At 40.1% G+C, this 22,284-nt stretch overlaps 1 protein-coding gene across 2 annotated transcripts in view; it reads left to right on the top strand.

Annotated features, from left to right (window-relative positions):
* LARGE1 (LARGE xylosyl- and glucuronyltransferase 1) overlaps nt 1–19,407 on the top strand; it is a 333,162-nt gene extending 313,755 nt beyond the window's left edge. For both annotated transcript variants that reach the window (XM_026852223.1, XM_026852234.1), the window contains 3 exons: nt 261–407; nt 5,539–5,734; nt 9,654–19,407. In XM_026852223.1, coding sequence (XP_026708024.1) covers nt 261–407; nt 5,539–5,734; nt 9,654–9,851 — 541 coding nt within the window. In that variant the 3' untranslated portion in view covers nt 9,852–19,407. The remainder of the gene's footprint in view (nt 1–260; nt 408–5,538; nt 5,735–9,653) is intronic.
* The last annotated feature ends 2,877 nt before the right edge of the window (nt 19,408–22,284 follow it).

Here is a 22,284-nt window from a genome sequence, read left to right as displayed (position 1 = left end):
AGTTCTAGTTCAGCTCTGTGCACCCCTGGACATGTAGGGCAGCACTGATCACACAGCCCTTGTTGAACTGTGTTGTTCTCCCTGCTCTTAGAGCAACGGATCAAAAGTAGAGAAAAATATGAAGGACCCTTGGGAAAAACATGGGCCATAGTTACATTTACAGTATCAAACTGCCCATTCTCTGCACTTTATTTTGAAACACCAAATGATTTGTTCAGTTTAAAATGTTCCTGCTTTTATTTGTTGTTTCTCTTTGCCAGAAAGTCTGTCATCCAGCTAGACCTGGCTAACACCAAGAAAGCTCTGATTGTACCTGCTTTTGAGACCTTACGCTACCGCCTCTCCTTCCCCAAGTCAAAAGCAGAGCTGCTATCTATGTTGGACATGGGAACCCTCTTCACATTCAGGTAATGGGAAGTACTTTTGTTGATCTTGTGGTCATTATCTCTGAAGATCATTTTGATGTTCTTGTGAATATTTGATTTTTCTCTCTCACTGTCAGGTAGAAACCTATTAAGAAACCTATCGCAATTTTTTTTCCCTTTTGTTAGAGAGGCAGTGAACAGAATCCTATGTGCGTATATTCCATCTGTAGGCTCAGCATTTTATCTAGTATACTCCTCTACTGAAGGACTTCAATTGTTCATTTAAATTTGTTTTATTTTCATCACTTTTTATGGCACTACAAAACCAAGCACAACCATTGCACTCATGTGCATTTAATTGGCTTTTTGGCTGACAAATACTATCTGAATAGCTGTGTCCCTCATGTGACAAAAAATAATGTCTCTGTGCTCGTTGATTCGCTTCCTTGCTGACTTACTGGAAAAACAAATGCAGGTTTCTCATGCACTCTTTTAAAGTGTGGAACAGGTGCTTAAACAACTAGAGTTTCTCAGTGCAGAGGTAAAAGTGTACTGTGACTAGAAGTTGAGAAGTGAAGAACACCTAAATTTAGAGCTCCTCTCTGAAGCAGACTCCTTTTGTGGCAATGAACAAGTCACTTCTATTATCTGCCAGACTCTGGTTTTAAAATGCAACTACTAGGGGTTAACTGCCTCTTGGGTGTGTGTGGTAAGGTCTGATTAGCAGCCATTTTTAAAGCATGGCAGTGATAGGAAGAGTACAATATGGCCTTATGATGTTGCACAGAGAGGGGGCTTAGAAGACATGGGTTCTCTTCTCAGCTTCACTACTGCCCTGCTGGGAGGTGTTATGCAAATCAGTGCACTTTCTTACATCTCTGTTCTCCATCTCTGACATGCATTTAACAATATTCACCTATCCTTTTTCAGGATTTTGAGCTCTAGAGATAAAAACTATGAAAAAGCTAGGTATTATCCATGGCTAGTGGAGCTCTCTATCACCTCTCCCATCCTTCCCTTATTTTAGCGCTTTCCTCATACTTCTTCCATTCCCTGTATTACACATCTGTCATTGCAGCAGCCACTCTTCCCTCCTGTGGCTGCATGCACATGTCACAGCAGACAGCCTGTGTGAGCTGGGAAAACATAGTTCTGACAATACCTCTACCAGTGACTGCCTTGAAATAGAAACTTGAGATGACTGAGAGAAGCACACCTCTCTTTGGGAAATTACTTAAGGATACTGATAGAGCAAGTACCTTTCTCTATCTCATTGTTCTTTAACAGTCAAAGATATAAAAATTAACAAGAGATTTGTTGATATAAAATAATTGTTCGTCCCATAGTTGAAGGAAAAAATCCTTCCAGTGCAAAATAACACCCTCAGGATTTTCAGATGCTACATTCCACCAACAATCAAATTTTCAGCTTACACAGCAGTGGCCTTCCACTACAGATTTCATCTTCAAGCTATGCAGCATGTTGGTGTGTTACATACACAGCCAGATTTGCAGATCCTTTCTCAAGCCTCACTCAGGCAAAAATGTCTTTAACATCAGTGGCTGTTTTGCCAGAGTAAGGTTAAATGAGAATTGAAGGACATGTAGTCTGTAGCTGGTGTACGTATTAATGTAGGACACATTTTACAAATGCTTCCACAGTTTGCTTTGGCTCATTTCATTGGTCACATCTATCAACAGCCACAAAGCAGCTATGATCTGGGCTGAGAATTTCCACCTTCAAGGTGCTTTAATAATGCTGCAATTTGAGGCTAAGTGGGTGGGAGTGAGCTGGGGAGGACTGCTGTGACAGTGATTGCTGAGAATACCTGCAGCATCCCAGTCCCTCACACCACATGGTAGATTACAGTCTTTCCCTCACTGAAATTGCTTTTGTCACCTCTTTTCCAAGTGGTGACCTTTTCTACCTCTGGGCAGCTAAGAAGTACAAAATAGCTCTCAATTACATCCCCCAGTCACCACCAGAAGAAAAGGGAAGACATGTGAGCATCTGTGGCTGGCAAGGTGCTCGGTGTGGAAACCCTCCGCGGAGGGAGGTTGCTCTCTGCTAGCTTGCTGGCTTTGTTTGCAGGTGCTGGCTGTGACTGTGCCTCATGAGGACATGCCTGCTCAGTGCCTGGGTAATAGCTGATGAACGACAAATGTACTGTCAACACAGCTTTCAGGCACAAGGGAAACCACAGGTGATAGAAGGCGCATCATATTGAGAAAACATCACCAACAGCAACTGATTAACTAAGCTGATTGCATCCACAATCCAGCAAAATGTTTAAGCATCTGAGAACAGAAGTGGGATAGTTTTTCTTTCACCAAATCATCTTTCTCACTGAAATGGGAAGCTTTGAGGGACAAGGCAGTGAGGAAGAACATCAGAAAGAATAATTATTTGATTTTGCTAACTTTATCAAAGTTTACTATAGTTTTGAAATTTTATTTTAAATAAAAGCAATCAGTAACATCAGTAGGATGAAACATTTGATCCAAAGCAGAAGGAAGTGTGTTTTCCAGTTGCTTTCCATGAAAGGGGAAAGAAACTCATCATTGTTTTATGGAGATCAAATGATTGGGTTTGGATTTGTCAATATTGCCAGCATAGTGAAAAATATGTTGTTCACACTTTTCACAAACTTCTTCTGGGAGTCAGTGAGATTGAGTGTGGCCTTAAAATTCGAAGTGTAATTAAATCTTGAGTGAGAAGTGCCTGAGCAGGAAAATTATTCATTTGTCCTGCGAGATAGAAGACCAATACAGACAGTGAACCACTTCTCACAACTGCATCACCGAGAGTAAATTCAGTTGGAAATTACACTTTATGATAGCTTCCTCTGTATGGACATCCATGTAAAGGAGTCTGCATATCTTACTTTACAGTACATTTCACGCAGTGATCAGCCATTGGCCAAGACCTAGCTCCAGCAGATTATATCTCTGTGTGTATGTGTATATATAAATGTAGACCGATATATGCTGTATGTATGGATATATATGTAATCGTGAACACTCACAATTTTTGTTTCCAGTCTATTCCTTTATAATTAGTATGCACACACCTCATTTGAGCAACCTGTACTCATTTTCCTCTTTGTCCTGACCTTAGCCATCCTTTTGTCTTCCTCTTTCCCTCCACTCACATCAGTGACTCTGAAGAGGCAAGTAGATCATCTCTGGTATTATTTTCTTTGGTACAATCAGGTCTGTTCCTTCCTTTCTGCTTTTTTTTGGTTTGTTTCTCCAGTCTCACTTCCATATTTTCCCTTTATTCTCTCTTCCCATTTTTTTGTTTTTTCCCTGCTGGTCAGCTCTCTTGACTAACAGAGGTTTTATGTGAGCTGCTGTAACTTCTTACACTGATATCCCCCAAAAAAGTGGAGAGAAATTGATGGGGTTTATGGTTAGTGTCCTGTTCCCCAAGTGTTTAAATCAGTGGGAGAGCATTACTAGAACAACAGCAGCATTTGACTGCTTCTCTGCAGGAATCTCTCTAATTAACAAAAGATTGTATGGAGCTTTGAAGATACAAATCACTTCGTAAGTGTTTAGTAGTCATTATTATTATTATGCTAATTAGTTTCAAAATGCCAGAGGTATTATTTTGGAAGATACAACATCCTCCACAATCCCATATCATTTAAAATGCCACATTGTGATTGGTAATTTTTTGGACAGCATAAATAGCTGTCCGTTCGTGACTGTATAGGTTACCCACTCATTTCCAGAAGAGATCGGGAAAAGGGATAAGCATTTCAGAGATGATTCCAAAGGGCATTAAGGACTAAACATCTTTGTGAATCTGGCAGTGGTTTCTAACAATCTCTAGAGAATTTATTAAATGTAATTTTTTTTAATACAGAAGGGCTTCGTTTTTCCAGGTCCTCAAGCCAGACATCTGAAAGTGATGCAACCTGTTTATAGTTTAGAAATGCAGCCTTCAAACGACCATGCATTACTTGGGACCCCAGTGCTATCCTAATAATTCTGTCCTTCTGCCTTGCCCCTGAATAAGGAGAGCCAGCGAAGCTGAAGAACTCTCTATTTTTTCTGTTACAAGCCATACAAATACATAGTCCAAGTGAAAACTGCTAGGTTGTGATTTTATGTCCCTGTTTTCAGCAGTGGCTCACAATGCTATGAGAATTCCTGTGGTTGAAACATTACCTCAGGTCCTGCAAATACTGCAAATATTCAATGCTTAAATCCCTTTTATCACATGAGTCATCCCTGTGAATTCAATGTACCTTACATTACAAACTGACAGGATGTTTGTTTTCCCCTTTCTGTTACACATCTCAGATCATTGTAATACAGATGGCCTGTCCTGCCTTTGTTTCATTATTTCATCTATGAGTCTGCAGAAAGAGCCTGTCTCATTGGTTTTTGGAAAGGTATAAGTGGATGAAAGAGTCATTGACCCTGGCACTAATGAGATGGATTCAAACTGTGTTTCAACGAGACCTGCTGCAACCTAAACAAGATTAACAAAGTATTAAAGGATCTTTTTCTGTAAATCAAATTGATTACCTTACTGAGGATCACATGGGTAACTCCCCACAGTGTAGAAACTACAGCAGAAAGCCTTTATGTAATATTTTACTTATTAATTTAATTATGCACTTTGACTCCTGCCATAGTAATAACAGTAATTAATAAAATGGAACTCCAAATGCAAATACAAAGCTTCATGTGTCTTTCATACAGATTACAAAATTGCATATAAAACAGATCATGAATGTCACTGTGGTGTAGAAATAGCTAATTTTAGGGACCTTGTCTGAGCTGTAGAATTTCACACTAATTTTAGGGACCTTGTCTGAGCTGTAGAATTTCACACTAATTTTAGAGCACTGATAACAGCCACTTGGTCGCTATGAATAAGACACAGCACTTTGTAGTGTAGATGTTTCTCACATATCTTTAGGTAGTATTTTCATACTATCCTTCACCAACTGTATGTATTTAAGCATTGAGTACATGGAGTCTCTGGGAAATGTGCTGGAAATAGTCCTAGAAATTGCCTCCGATATGTCCTGAAAATGATGATGTGAACTGTGGGCTAATGTCCTTACTTTTGAGCATTTCATCTAACAAGTAATATTTTTCTTGCCTCGCCAAGATGTGTTCTATCTAATTGCCTCCTCATGTTCATGCCATTTAAGGTATCACGTCTGGACAAAAGGGCATGCACCAACAAACTTTGCCAAGTGGCGAACAGCCACCACACCCTACCGTGTTGAGTGGGAAGCAGACTTTGAGCCATATGTTGTTGTGAGGAAGGACTGCCCGGAGTATGACAGGCGTTTTGTTGGATTTGGCTGGAACAAAGTAGCTCACATCATGGAACTGGATGCGCAGGTGAGGAGGTAACGCTGCATCTCTCCCAGGGCTGGGCAGCAGGATTGTTAAAATGAAATCTGTGTTCTATAGAAGGACTTCAGGCTTTGCATCACCAAAGTGCTCATCTGGCCTTACTGAGCTCCTTAATGTTTGCTTCTTGAGTTGGGAACACTCAGTTTAGTCCTTGTCAGTCATTAAAAGGAGAACTGAGTGAGTTAGTTTATTTGTCAGTGCTGAGAAAGTTGTTGTTTCACAGTGACATAGTCCCCACAGTGCCCGCCTCCCGCCCAGCAGTGTGCCTGAGCGCTGCAGCACTTGTTGCTGGTCTCATCATCTACTAGGGGATCTATAGACCCAGCTGAAAGTTTTTCAGTTAAACTCACATTGGTGAGTCCCAAATGTTCATTTACAATTCAAAAAAGCAATCTTAAATTGAATCCAAGGCAGTCAGCTTCAATTTCTGGCCTGGATTTACAGCACATCTCTGCAAAGCCAAGGTCTTTACATTTCCAGAGTCTCTGGCTGTGGAGTGTTCTCTGCAGGATGCAGGTACTTGATCCTTGGGCTACCTACCTCTTGGATCTGTGACTTGGGATGAAGCTGCTGGGCAGAATATATAAAAATAAGGATGCAGAGAAAGCTTGAGAGTCCCAGACTAGCATTAGAGCTCTCAGAGCTGCCAAGGTCATTGCCACCAACCTAGATCTTAGAGGCTGGCAGTGACTAGGGCTTCATGGGAGCCTGGTGCTGCTGCTCACTGAAATAGCAGGGTTTGCATCTCCCTGCTGTTCTTGGACATAAAAGTAACCACTGTGCTAATCAGGAGGGGCTAGGTCATAGCATTTCTTTTCAGTTTGGGTTTGTTGGGGGGTTTTTAGCTTGGTTTCAGTCACTAATCAATTAACCATCAGTTGTGGAGAATGGCAGGATAATGATTCATTATTTGTTAACCTGGGTAACAAGGCTTATGTACCCACTGGCAGCTCTCATCTGCACTCATGATTTAACTCTTCTGATCAGAGACATTTGCCCAGCATACAGATTCACACATGGGAAATCGAAACATTTTTCAAAGTTGATCATAGCACAGATATTTTAAATGGCCATTGGGTTGGAACTAGCTCTGGGGAATTGTTTTTCTCACTCTTCCAGCCTTAAAAACATTCTCACATTGAGAATAAGTTTAATTTTCATCTGTAGAAATGTGGATATTGGATTATTCTCCTAGAAAATCAGCCTGGAGGGTACATGGGATTGCACAGCTTCTTCCCCCTGTGGCATTCCTCTGCTTTGGGGTGCCCACAGATCAGGTTGCTGCCAGCTGCTTGGCTGGCTTCATTATCAGCAGGCAGAGCAGCTTCTCAGTTCAATTATCTCATTTCTCATCACAACTGCAGTGTCTGTCAAGAGAACTGTTTCAGACTCCTTACCAAGGACCTGTGCCACTACTATCCTTCAGAGCAGCACACAGCATGGTGATAACCATCATTACTATTCTGGGGGCATGTAGATGTCCACTGAGCTGGATGCTGTACAGATACATAGATAATGACAGTCTCCATCTAAATAATTCATAACCTGTGAGGTGGGACAGAGGTTCCTGCAAGTGCATTGCTTTCTCAACAGAGGTTTCCTTACAGTAAAGATGGGCCATTAGGAAACCTTTCTCTGCTCTTCCAGTGGTTGTGGAACTAGACTGTGAGCAATCCTTTCTCCAAAACCCCAGCCTGGCATCTTTCAGAGGGGCTTATTATCCGCAGACTAAGAAGGTTTGGAAGGGTTTATGTGCCTGAAGGCCTTTTGGAGGGGTGGGAGCACCACTGCGCTGAACAGTTTACACTGCAGAGCATAGATGGTCCCTGACTTACAGGATTACAGACTTAAGATGCAAAGAAGAGAACAAAGAAAAGATTGTATGAGGACGATGGATCTTCCTCTGCAGCTTCAGACTTTAGTTTTAAAGTCCCATAGAGACATACTTTGTAATTTGTAGTTTATCAGCTCTCCTCATCTCATCGTGCCAGCCTTTTTTTTTTTTTTTTTGCATTTGGTTCCCCATTAGTTATAAGTCTCTTCCAGCTAAATGAGTTCTATTTGTGAGCATCAAATGGTTTTGCTCTTGCTACACATTTGTCACCCGAAACAGAAGCTCAGAGGGGTCCATTCCATATATGTCAGCATTGTAATGTGGCACAAAGATTTACCACTTTAGCACTGTCTGGAAGGGAACAGGCATTTCCATAATGAGAAAGGAGCAGCCATACAGCTACACCTGCACCTAGCTGTCCAACATATACTACTGTTTCATAGGTGTCTCTGGGACAGCACTGCAGCCTTGGCTACACTTTGGTCTGACCAACACCACTGCCTGAGTTGGGAAATGGATGCACATTGCATTCTGCTCACTTCATTTTGTTTGGGCTTCATTTTGGGCTGTGTTGCTCAAACACTTGGTATCTGGCAGCATCATAACCCAGCAGTTTCCAGTCTTTTCCAGGCTGATCATATTTTGTTAGGTGAGGAAAGATTTATAAGTGAAACACTCAAGTTCATTACCACAAGTGTGTTCTCTCCCATATATCTCTTTCCCTAACAAAATGTTTTTGGAATATTCTGCCTCTGTGCTGCAGATACACTGTGTCTCTGCACAGACTGCTAAATCTGTAAGTGACTGGACTTTGCAAACCAGGGAAGTTGTGCACCATTTCTTTTAAAGTCAACATGCTCTGTGGCTATTCCTTCCCTGCCTGCTGTATTCTGCAGAGCTGGTTAATGACTAAGTACAACAGTTGTAAACAGAAACTGTGTGAGGACAGTAGGAAATTTACCTGTGGAATCTTCAAAGGTTCTTTGTCATTTGCATCCCATACAAGTAATATTTTTTGAAATTTCATATAAAAAAAGAGAGCGCTTAGGGATATACTGTAGTTGGGAACTGTAATGTTAGGTTAATAGTTGGACTGGATGATCTTCAAGGTCTTTTCCAACCTAGATGATTCTGTGTGTGATTCTGTGATAGTGTCCTAGTAGTAAGGGTACTTCACTTGGCTACAAAACACTGAGGTTCACATCCTTTTTCTGCCTGATTCCTTGCAGGAACAGATATCTGGTTCTTGCACATCCTACACTAGTGACCTTCTAGGTTGTCTAAGAATCGGTCTTTGTCTAGCTTTGCACTAATGATCATATATTTAATTCTAAAAATTGAACAAATCTAACACAAATTATTGAGACTTAAATCAACCATCATTTTTTAACAACAAAATTCGTCAGATACAAATAGAGAATTAGTGAAGTAGTTCTGAAGGAGAGGGGGAATTAGCACAGTATCTCATACTTTGTGAATGAGAACTTAATTGCATAAATCTTTCTCAAAGTATATGGAATTAGCAGGTCCGTTTTCACACGTCACCTATAAAAGATATCATATTCTTCACTCCTTTCAGGTTTATAAATAGTTTTGAAGAGTTTTGTCACTGTGAGTATCTTAGTATACAGGCAAAGCAGCATATGTAGTGCAATGGATGCCTTTGTAAACACAGCTTATTTCAGCATCCCAAGCAAGATAAATTGTAGGGGCAAAAACATGCTTTTGCACAGACGCTTGAGACTCTGCTGTGTACAGTCACAACTGTGTCAATACTGCAGAATCCGTGCTGCAGATATTGCTTTGGACATGCCTTTTGTACTGTTTCCCCATAATTTGGCTTATATGGAGTAAAACATTTTAAAAGAGCAAGTAGATCTTTCATAAAACCATGAAAAAGCAACTTGTTTTTAAAAAAAGGCTTATTTGGCATGTCTGTATGGGTTTGTTGGTTTTGAGACCCACACTGCACTGTCACATGATGGAGCATGTTTGACTGTGGAGGTATGGGAGAGATGCATTGCAAGAGGGCTCGGGAACACCCTCACAGCCAGTGTCTTTCTCCCCCAGGAGTACGAGTTCACAGTGCTGCCCAACGCCTACATGATCCACATGCCGCATGCCCCCAGCTTTGACATCACCAAGTTTCGCTCCAACAAGCAATACCGCGTCTGTCTCAAGACCCTGAAGGAGGAGTTCCAACAGGATATGTCGCGCCACTATGGCTTTGCAGCCCTCAAATATCTCACGGCAGAGAACAACAGCTAGCACAACAGAGCCCATGTGCAGGAAACAGGGACACAGGAGGGAAGAGCCACTCAATGTTTGAGGCCCAGTCTTCAAACTTCGAACTGAGAAATACTTTCTGGTTTTATATCATACTCAGCAGTTCTATCAGTAGAAATTTGAAGTGACATGTCTTCGAACTATGCTCATTCATCCCTTTCCCAAATACCCCAAGCCTTTCAGCTTTAGCATTTGTGAGGTGTCAGCAAGAGGGGCCAGCCTCACGCCCACCATGCTGCCAGAGGTGGGGAATGGGCAGGGGCTGGGAATGCATTCTGATGTCCTAACTGCAGAGCAAAGACAGAGAATGTAGGATTTCATGTTGCTATTTAATAATTTGACATGCTTTTTATCTGTAAAGGAAGATCTTCGGATCGCTGTCCTGTGAATTTCAAATCTGCACTACTCTAAAAGGGAACTTTCACCTGTGAACTTTCACAGGGACCCTTTTAACATGGATGACCTTGTTAATGCAGGATGAGCCAAAAGTCTGAATTAGCCTTGAAAACGAAGGGGACGCTTATACAATACTTCACTCCAGAGAAGATGTATTACTGGGTTGTGTATACATGATAGCAGTTGGTCTTTTAGTCTCAAATTAGTTGTTTTATCATGATAATCCCCTATACCCCACCTTACCTTTTCCCCAGTCCTAAATGCTGCTTCTTTTCTTGCCAAGGAAATGTCTCCCTTGTGGTTTTTTTCCCATCTTCAGTTCTGGTGGTCCAGTAAAGAAGTAGCTCTGCCAGAAAGTGAACACAACTTGTCAGTGTATGGTGTTTTTTTGCCAGAGCAACTTGTTTGTGTGTGTTTCATAAAATAAAGGGCCTGGCTGTAACTCTTTATCTTTTTTAGGCAGGAATTGGATTTTGCCTATAAGGCATGTTGTGCGGGGGGATATATTGATTTGTAGGCTTATTTCAGTGCACACCCATCCATGAAAACATTGGGCCTGGGCTTTACGTGGACTTCTTCGCTGAATAGGTAACATAAACATGGCAACTAGTAGCCTTGGTGCTCTCCTGCTACCTGCTGCAAGGTCTTAGAACTACTTCATTAAAGGAGTTTATAATTAAAAGGAGCAGAACTGTTAGGAATAAACTCCCCATTTGAGGGGGAAAGAAGAATGTATTGGAAATCTGAAAGTGAGTGTTTACCTGAACTGGTAAAGTTCACAATTTGGGTACACACAGGAGTATGCTGGAGGGTGGACAGGAAACCTAACAACTAAAATGCAGAAACAAAACACTGGACTTTTTACCATTTTCTTTATTCTTCAGAATTCATATTGTGTTTACATGGGATGAAGAGATGAGGTTTAATGCACTACCCCTTGCAGGACTATTTGTAATTTCTGTTGCAATTTTAATAGAGAAAGCAGAAACAAATCAGTGAGAAATGCATCAGTCTCCGTATCCCAGATCGCCATACAACCACTGCCTGAGTTGGGAAATGGATCCACATGCGTTCTCTCACTTTTTTTCCATTTTGTTTTTCAGCCACTGGTCTTTCTACTTTCCTCCCCACCTCATCCCTCTAGAGCTTGTTTTTATTTCTAACATGACATTTTGTGAGAGCTTTCTGTCATGGTGGAAACCACACATTTAAACTACAAATATCAGTTCATCATGCTGTGTATATACAAGATAACCCAAAAAAGGCAACATCTTTGACAAGAAATAAAAAGGGGTGGGAGGCTACATGTAATTTTCACTTTTTCCCCTGAGAGTGTTGGCTGTGTAAGAATACATCCCTGCATAATTTTCCAAAGTGCTTTTCTTCTGTTCTTAATGGCTTTGTGTAGAGATTTGCATAAAAAGCTGGGAAGAGCTGTGAAGAAGTGAAATGAGTGTTTAGTCATGGCTAAGATACATTGTTTTAAAAAACCCAAAATCTTAACTCCCCAAATCCCATATTACTCACCATTAAGGACTCAGGTCACTGTGCATACTGAGATTGAGAAAAACCCTGCAGCGCAATCCTGTTGATTAGCCAGTGTGCGGAAAGATATCAAAGGCTGATCAAAAGAGAGGCTAACACTGGTTGTTCCTACATACAGCCTCCAGTCAGAACTTCAGTGTGGCCACCATTATGTTTCATATTAAAAGCTTTCATTTCCACATGTTTATTTCTCCTTGGCTGAACAATGTTGCCCAAGGATGGATTGGATTACCCTGCAGCAGCATAACCTGGAGTGTAACCTGTATGTTCTTTGGATGTGTCATTATCGACATGAACGTTATTCTCTCCTTGGTCACGAGATGCAGATAGGGGAGCAGGGAGGTAATCATTTGCTACTTGCCTGTCTGTACAGCAAGTCATGAAACCTGGGTAGGTTTAGGTGAGCTAGTTACACCAGCTCAAAGATTGGTAGTAGGTTCAAAGAGCCCCCTTTTTTTCCTTATAGACACTGTACTGACTTGTATCTGTCATGTCATGTTTGTCTATGTGTTTCATAATTTGGGAGGTGTTGGGATTGGGGTTTTTTAACATGTTTCAGCCAATTTACATAACAGCAGATTAGGATTACATATCTGTCTGTAACTGCCAGGGCTCCTCCAACACCGTGAAAAAAACACCACTGACAATGAAAGTCCCCAACACGGTTATAACACTGACAGTCTTCCAGCCCCCTGCTGTAGTAGGTATTTGCTAGCAACTTTGTTACTTAATTCTCAATTTTCTCCTGAAATCTTCAAGAAAGATAAACCTGGTTACTTAATGCCTTTGATTTATTGATTTGTTCTACCGACTTCTCTCTTGAATCTTCAGTCTATGACCTCTCCTTATCTTTGATATTTGGGAAGTGAGAGTCTCTCAGATATCATTCTAGCACCTTCTCTGGTGAAGACTGATGCAAATAAATCATTTAGATTCTTGACAATGTCCTTATTGTTTTTAATTGTTTCTTCTACGTAATGTTTGGGGTGGCCTGCTGTTTTCTGCTTTTGGCATACTGAGCAAATATGTATTTTCAGTTTTAACTTCCTACTATTTGCTCTTCAAATTTCTCCTTACCTTGCTCAACTCCATCTTAACCATTACATACCTTCCTTTCAGCTTTACAGAGGTTTTATTTCCATTCTCTGAAGGTTTCCTGTTTGGCCTGTATAACTTCTAAAATTTCCAATTAAGTCATACCATCATTTCCTTGTCCTTGTCTTCCATTTATCTAAGGGGATACCATACTCCATGGCTGTTTATAAGCCCTTTCCATTTTTAATCTTAGGATTTCAGTTTTCTTTTTATTTAGAGCCACTGATTCTTTAAAAAGAAAGAAGGGGTTTGGGGTTTAAATTTTTATATCAAATATCACCCTACTATGTTTTGAGGATTTGTATTTTTTTCTTTGCTAACCTTTTCCTAGTCAAGGTATCAGAAATAAAACCTTAGAAAATTCTTTTGTTCTTCTAATTTGGCCTCTTATCTTGATACATTTAGCTCTATATCTCCCTTTTACCCCTCCACTCTGAAACATTGACACTTATGAGTCACTGCAAACTTCTCAGTCCCAAAGTCTGAACTATGTATTTCCCAGCACCTTCTGACATCCCACTACATTTCAGACATAATTATTATTCCAAATAATAATCTACTGTCTGGCACATAATCCTGTCTGTTTTCATGCTTTTCCCTTTGATATAACAGGCTTTGCTAGTTTTAAATATTGGGCAAAGCACTTGGCCTTATTTAATGCCTTATTGTAACCCTCTAAGAGGTTTCCATGATTTCTCTCTGTTGTCACAGTATATATGTTCGAATGTTTGCTGTAGTTTCCATCCTATAATTTTCTGACTAAAGGTCATCTACCATTTTCCTACCTGACAGACCTAGAAAATGTCTTTGTTTATCCCGAATAGTCCCTAGTTATCTATCAGATTTTTTTCCTAAGTCCTACTTCTAGTAATTCCTTCCAGCCTTACTAGCTTCCTATATGAGCAATCTGGTTCCACTTCATAATTTACAATTTTTGTCCATTTCTCATCAGCATCTTGGACTCGATGTCAAAAAGGTATTAGCAACTGTACCTGCAGTTTCATTGCTTTTCTTAGACTGAATATCACATATGCTCTCATTATTCCTAAAGCACTGATTTTTTACCTGGAAGGCTTCATGTAGTTTGTATGAAAATCATAAACTGCATTTTCCTTTTACTGCAACAAGCAGAGGCACTTTGTAGTGTTATTTGCAGTAGCTGTTACAGCAGATTAAGCCCTGTATTAGAGGGAAAAGCACAAAAACCTTATCAGACTTGTAGCTACTCTTTCTCTCCACAGGGGAAAATAAGGCCCTAGTACAGCTGAACAGTTTCATAAATGCCCTGCACAAAACACATTGCACATTAATTTTTGGTATGTATAATCATACATCATCCAATTAAATACAAAAAATACTTTTTTTTATGTTCTTATTTTTACATGCAGTTCTGTCCAGAAAATGATGCATTTCCTTCTGTGTCTTGCCAGTTTCCCCATTACTCTAGCCTGCCTAATAGCTCCATCTGGTTTTGGCTGAGAAATATTAATGACCAGCAACACTGAGAGCCCTGGCAAATCAGCAGAGATATTATTCTTAGCATTGTTCAGGACATCCCTTCCTACTCTGCCAGATACTGTATGGGTGTTCCTCAGGCTTCAGTGCAGCAACAGGAGAGCACAGCAAATTCAGCAAGTAGGGTGAGAATCATTATTTATGAACTTCAACAAGATCTAATACAATAGACGGTGGGACTGCTAAAAAAAAAAAAAAAAAAAAAAAAAAAGAATGTATCATTGTTAGCTCAAAAATATTTCAGTTTTAGGAAAAGAAATCAGTTTCTGAAACTCCAGTAAGTGAGACTGGAACAAGTCACTAGTAGACAATGACAGCCAATAACCTAGTATTTCCACTGCTATATTAAAAATGCAGAAGCATTGATAGCTAAATGAAGTCATTTTTACTGTAGTAATTAATAATGTATATTTAGACGGTGTGTTTAGATCCAAACACCTAGGTGAATTAGGGATTGTTTGAAGATTGTTACTTTGGTTCACAATATAAAATTATGTTTGGAAAAGCTTCTGGCTGTGCACAGTAAATTATGGCTCAGGAAATTCTTACAAACCTAGATTGAGAAATACCTTGCTCTTGTAGGAATTTGTTTTCATCAGTAGTCATACATACACAAAGCAAGACACAGAGTCCTTGAGAATTTCAAAAGGAGTTGTGTACATGTCAGTTGACTGGAACATTTTTCTCTTATGACTACTTGGAATTTGGGGTTTGTTTTCTCTGCAGAGTAGAATTATTATGATGAGTTGAAAAAATAATCTGGGAATTAAACAGCCAGCCAAATATTTATTTGTGTGATGGATCATATGAATTTTTTTGTCCAGACATATTGATGGGTACTGCAATGGAATTCTTAACTCATTGAGAGTGTTGGAATGCAAAAGATCTGAAACCCAGGCTATGAATTTAGTAGGTGGCCCACCTGTAGTAAATTCTGTGGGTTGTAAAATTCATGAAAGTCAGCACTGAGATTAAACTATTGTCAGCTCAGATGTTTCATTTGTTTCAATTATTTGGATTCCCACATTGCTCCTTCAGTGCTCATAAGAAAAAGAAAAAAAAGATAATAGCAGCTTGATAACAGTAAGTCTGACTACCCAGACATTTTTCAATTGTCAGCACTGAGGTCAATGGTTGGGGCGAAGCTGGAGTTAGCAAGGTTTGTAGAATTTCTTCTTTAGATCTGCCTTTGGATCTGTTCCATCTGTGCTCTCCAGTGATGCTATAAGGAAAAGCAAAGCTATCCAATGCTGATTGATCCATGAACTTTTCATCCAGTCGGAACTAACCACCAGCATCAGGAAGGAAGCTGCACTGCTGTCTGCTTTGAGGTTTTTTAGATGGCAATAGTGAGTTCAGTATGAAATCTATTATTCTGATGATAGACTTTGCTGAGCTGCTCTGCATATTAGATGTATACTCACCATGAGTGACAGAGGCCCCTTGGGGTTAGGGAACCCAGCAGTTCGCTGGTTCAGAATGAAAACAAGAGATGTGTGTATCTTCCCTCAGCACCTTGCCCAGTGTTTACTAATTTTATTAGCACCAATTAGACCAGCTGGTCTGAGACTGTGTTCAGGCTGGGCAGTCAGCTTCTGCTGCCTGTGTTGATAAGAGGACAGATAAACAAAATTATGCTTTCTGTTCATAACAGCAATAAATATTGCAATATGGGTTCAAATGGCTCATGGAGGGTTTACATCTTTTACTTTTCACTGTTAGGGAAAAAAAAAAAAAAAAAAAAAAAGCGATGAGTTCTGTAAGGACTCACAAGAATTAACATTCACAGAGATTCATCAATGCTAAATATCCACCAAGTTAACCTGCCAGTTTTTGTCATGAATGCTGAGAATACAGGCACTGTCATCTTCTCTCTGATTATACTTTGTTACCATAAATTCGGTCTCAAAAGAACCCTCTAAGACTTAGTTTGAAGTTTTAAAAGTAAGGCATTCTTTATTGCATTGCTGGATGCACAAGGGATCATTCCACTTAACGTGCATGCCAAAAGACAAGGGCACACTTATTATATACAATAAAGCAAATTAATATTCATGTAATTTCCAAGAAGTACACACCTATTTCCAGATAAACTAATGCATATGTTAATACATTGGGCAAGCTTACTAGCAGTTGGGGAAGGGTCCCTGAGGGGCTTCATAGGTGTCTGCTGGTTTATCTGCCCTGTCCAGGGATGTACCCATCACAGTTGCAAAAATTATGTCCTTGGGCACATTCTTGTCTGAAGCCCCTTACAGCAATTAGTGCCAACTGCTTGCAGGCATCAGCTAGCAGGCATCAACTTCATAGAGCAAAACAAGTGCATGTAATTAAAAAAACTCTCTGAATCAGGTGACCCAAGACCCAAATATTTTATATTTTTTGTTGCTTTCATTTCCATTTTCATGTGTGAAATTAGCAGTTTGCAAAACTTTTTAATTTTCTTAAGCTGATACAGCTTTCTTCTGCATCAATCAGACTTGCAAGTTGTCTGGGGTGAAGAATAGATCTGACAGGTTGTTGAGATGTCCTCAGCACCACTTCAGTGCAGAGAGACCTTTTCTTGTAGCCTGGGGGAGTTTTCTTTCTTTTGTGCTATCACAGGTTTTATTTCTATCTTAGTAGTGTCTCTTCCAGTAAGTACAAAAGACTATTGGCTTGTGCTAGACCACTGCATGTGTTCATTACTAAAGCAATGTTTCTGGCATGGCATCTGGGCTTTCACAGAAATTTATTCTGCAGGATTTTTTTCCAATTGTAGTCTTCAAGCCGACATCTGAGAGAAAATCCAGCAATTTGAAGATGTAAGGAAGGGATCAATATGCTTTGTTTTATTTTTAACATATTAATATTGTTCAAGCTTTTCTGCCCACTACTCCCATATATCTTCCAGAAAAATGCTGTTTTGAGAAGAATTATTGCAAGTAATCTAGTGGGACTGAAATCAGCAGCATATATGGAGATAAGTAACCTGTTCAAGCCATAAGTTTTAGCACAAGTTTCTACAATTTACAAATTTACTATTATTTCTGTAGGTCTCAATTTAAGGATCCTTCTTCAGCCAGCCCTTTCTCAGGTTTTCTGTTTTTTCTCCACATTCCCAGTCTGCTGCACCCCTACATCCATGTTTATACATGCCTTAGGTAAGTGTTGGTAGGTATTTTAAGGACAATATAGACAGTTTCCACAGTGCTGAGGTCTGGTTATAACAATTGCATAGAAAAAGTTATCTTTCTGTTGCTGGTTCCCTTAAACTAGCAGAACTCATTTCAAAAATAAGAGAAAAACAAATACTTGGGTTGGTGGGGGAGATGAGAGTGAGAGACTTAGGCCTTTAATACTGTTAATGCCAAGACAAGATCAGGTTGCTTAGGACCTGACACATTACTACAAGTTGGTAGCCATGCATAAGATGACAATAGTGATTCTGTGTGACTCTGGAAGAAACTGACTTTAGAAGACTTGTCATAGATCATTTAGTCAGAGGCCATAGGTTTCACATTTCCTGTGGATTTGAATTGCCTTTCACAAAGCCCTCTCACAGTAGCATGATTTCCAATGGACAAGCACTAACAAGTATAACAAGTGTATAAACACTTCCTTTCCTTCCAAACTCACTATAGATCATGATGGTATTACTTGCTCTGTTTCTCCGCTCTACAGCAGAGGCTCCAAAACCTGAAGAAAGGTAGCACCGAAGTGATCTAAACACCAAATGTACCTTGCAGTGCCAGAATCCTTAGGATTTTAGGTGCTCAGCTGGAAGCATTCAGGCCATGCAACTTGGTGGCTGTTTGAGACACATGGTGTTGGAGTTGGTCCCCTTAGTTTCCTCTGATAGTCAGTAGTAAGCGGACCTCAGCAAAGGGCTTTTCTGTTCACCTAAGCACTCCATCACCCTTTCCTCTCTGACTAGCAGAAAAGGTTACAATGCTGATGGTCCCCATGCAGGTGTCTCAGGAGTAGACCTGCCCAAAGAAACATGGGACAAATCTGGGCCAATGAGCATCAGTATGAGCCACCACCTACTCATTTATATTGCCGGTGGCAAAATCCCCTGGAAACTAAGCAGCAAGTGCTACCAGGCCATATACTCAATATTAGCTGACAAAACCAACGATCTATATGATGAAAAAAATATGGGCAGATCAGCCATGGGAGGGGAATGATTTGTGGACTCCAGAAACTGATACAGGTTGTGACAGACAGCTTGTGCTAACAGCCAGGAAAGCGCTCATTTTCAGCACAAAGATGTGGGCTTCATAATGGTAGTTAAAATATTGCCCCCATCATTGCTGGTTAAGTTGTGCAACATTCATTGCACTGTATTATCACTGTGCAGCTCTGCTGAATATGGGTGTAGTATTTGCAGTGTATCAGCCAGTGCTTTTCCAAAAGTGCATGTAAGAAATCTGTGAGAAACAAGGGGAAAAAAAAAACCAAAAAAAAACCACCCAACCAGTAGCAGTCTTTCACATGTGTTTCTTCTTAAGACTCAAGCGTCATTCCTTTTCTATCGTGACCAAGGTGATTCTACATTCTCCAGGGGAAAATTGGGATGTCGGAACCTTTAGGGTGAACCATGCATGAAACAAGGCTTGTAGTTTTCTTGCAAGGCCTGTGGCACTGAAGGGTTTTGAATCTTCAACTCACCACTATGTCAGTACATTACCGGATTGGCTGGCCTTCTGCTTGAACTAATACTGAAATCTTTTGTTTGTCTCCCCAGGTTGGGGATATATTCTTAAGTAACATTTCAGGAAAGGAAAAAAAATGTGTCTTCTTTCCTTCTGCTGCCCCATCTCCCAAGCACTTCCCCCTCCAGGGTTAGACTGAGACAACTTGCATTTAACACAAACCACTTAGTTTACATGTATGCTTCAGTCTGGGTGTAAGTTTTCTAGGTGACAATTTTATCAAGGAAAATACTGTTTAGATTGTGTGTGGGGGAAAAAAAAAAAAAAAAAAAAAAAGCTTGTAAATATTTTTTTAAAAAAATCTTAATTTTCAGTTGTGCAATAAAATTGTGAAATAATCCTCTCAATTCCTTTTCAGTGTCTGACTTGACATGTACTGGTTTCAGAGCATACAGGCTGTTGTTTCTTCAGATGGAAACAGAAAAAGAGAGGTCATGGACTATTTTGGTTTTATCTTTAAGCTTTTTATTACTTTTTAATTTTGTATTGTCATTCCCTTTAATTGGGTTTATTCTTCCAACCCTGGTTCTATTAGACACGTTAATACCAGGCTGTTCCCACTGAGGACAGGTGAGTCATTATCTGCTCAGAGTTAATCATATGTTTATCTGATTTACTTGACCTTGACCTTCTTCCTGCTGTTGTCTTTCTGTAATCAAAGATGAGACTTTGGCAGATGGGCAAGTTTGTTTAGTTCATATTTAAGTATGACAACAAGCAGATGGATACTCTACAGTGAAAGACACCTCACCACCAGCTTGGAAGCGAATCCAGCCAACAGGTTAGTATTGCAAATGCTTTATCTGCTAGGTGGAAGAATGGATTTTATAGGAGTCCTTTTCTTGATAGTAGAAAAAAACTATGCAAAAAAACAGAAGCCTTTACTTTTTTATTAATGAACCCTTGCTGATAGGTTTTTCAGGTGCTCAGAGCTGCAATCACACCTCTCAATCTCAGCTGATACATCTTCTAGCACTAATAAGTAGAACCATAGGACTACACCTCTCTTCCCTTCTTTTTTCCTTTCCACTTGGTAGCCTGAGGCTTCTCTGAAGAGCTTCATTACTGAGAAAGGTGATGGGGGAAAGAGTAGGAAGACAGGTCAGCTACATAATCCTTTGTGGCTTGTTTTTGGTTGGTTTGGGTTTTTTTTCAACCCAAATTCAAAGTAGAGCCTGCTATAATGGTGTATTTGCTTGGAATGCCGGCACCAAGTTTACATGCGTAGCAATGTCATCCAGGATGTCCCTGGATGTAGGATATGGAGCCTCTTGCAAAGGTTGCACAGAATATGAATGAAAACTAGTATAAGTTGGGAAGCTAGCTGAATTTCTTGTTTTACAGATTATTGTAGAATCAAATGGATTTTGTATGGTGTAGGAGCAGGCTAGGAGTCCAGAAAGAATTAGGGAGAGCTTTGGATTTGTTATTGGCAACATAAATACTTAGAAAAGTAAATATACATATAAATAGGTAGCAAAGTAATTCACAGAAAAGGAAGCTGAAGGGCTGGAAATGTACAAGTGGGAGTTTTATATGCTGAACACTACAGTCATTGGGGAAGAGAAAACCTGCAGGTGTAACTGTGTTAAAGTCCCTGACTTTGCAGCAAAGCAAAGCTGGTTTGCACTGGGAAATGGATGATTGAGCAGGTGCAAGAAGTGAATGGCATTAACTGTGTAAATAGCAGCTCATTTTCAATAATTAGCCCCTGAGAAGGGATCCTATGCCATTTCCATATTAGCCACAACCCTTCCTATCCATCCACCTCTAACAAATTAGAAATAAAGAACAGAGCTTTCTTTAGGATTTATGTCAAATATTAATGCTCCAGGACAGATGTGGTAGGGCAGGTTAAAATGTGTTTCCCCTGGGGTCAGAAGTTATGTTTCATCAAAAGAGGGCAAGTTGAGTTTCCAAGTCTGATTAGTGATGGGGCATTACCCGCTTTTGTACCAACTCTCCTTGGGACTCTCTGCATGAGTCCTGGTGGTCTTTGTTTAACCATATTCACCTGCTTTACAAGAAGAGAGCTAGTGACCAGATCATACGGACAGATGTGAGATGTGTGTGTGTTTGCTGCCTCGGGGTATGTTATGCAGCTCAAGACAGGTGTTAGGCTAGGGATGTTGTTGAGAGTTCTGCCACAGATTTAGCCATTAAAACTGCATAAGAGAATGTTATCTAACTCCTTAGTTTGCCACTTGACTTTCTGTCTCAGGTTTCTGCAGACCAAATCTAGCTCCTATTTCTTTGTATTCCTAGCACACAAACTATAGTCTACAATTTCCCTGCCCATATTATACCTCAGGAATAACTGTTGCATGACAGTGGTGTGAATCACATTCTCTGTATGGTCATCGTAGCTGTAAGTGTCTGTGGGGAAGAGAAAAATCAAAATCTAATTCACATGTCAAAATTTGGATTTCACAGCCTGGGCACTGGGAGATTCTGAAAACTTTAGTCTTGGTAATTTTGTATTTGAACATAAGTAAAAGCATAGCATAGCATAGTCATAGCAAAGTCAAATAGGGGATGGCAGTTATACTAACCCAAATACTGCCTGTGGCAAAACTAGTAGCATCAACTGGTCACTAAATAGCCTTTGTATACCAGGAGAGAAATAGTATTTTGTTGACATTCACCCCCCAGTTTGGTCTCCAGAGCTGGCAATTTTAGATGGTAAATGGCAACAACCTCTCAGAGCTCTTATTTCAGGCTTTTGCTGATGCAGCATCTTCATTTATATTGGGTTCTGAATTTGAAGGTTAATTTTACCATTATAAATTTATTTCTATCTTAGTAGTGTCTCTTTTTAAACAAAGACAGTATTTTGAAGTGGCCACCAGGGAGAAGGGTGAACAACTCCTAATGGGTTCAAATTTATCCTCTACTTCAGGGCATGAAAACAGTTCTTAGAAGCAATTGTTCCCCTTTCCTGAACTGCAGAGGCAAGTATGGGACATCCATATATTGTTGCCTTGCTTTTATCGTGCCCTTTGTATTCTTTCACTTGAGGACTGACATGTATTTCTTACTGAGAATAGCTCTTTCAGGTTGTTTTGGGGAAGTAGCCCACCTGTTACCACCCTGTTTGTCTCAGTACTGCTCCTAGAGAGACCCAAGTCCTTGTTCCTTCTTCAGCTGATTAGTGCTGGGGGGAGATG

Source organism: Athene cunicularia, assembly GCF_003259725.1.
Source record: "Athene cunicularia isolate RWA chromosome 1 unlocalized genomic scaffold, athCun1 chr1_part1, whole genome shotgun sequence".
Taxonomy (NCBI): Eukaryota; Metazoa; Chordata; class Aves; order Strigiformes; family Strigidae; genus Athene; species Athene cunicularia.
The sequence above is the reverse complement of the archived record's forward strand: the minus strand, read 5'-3'. Positions and strand labels throughout refer to the sequence as shown.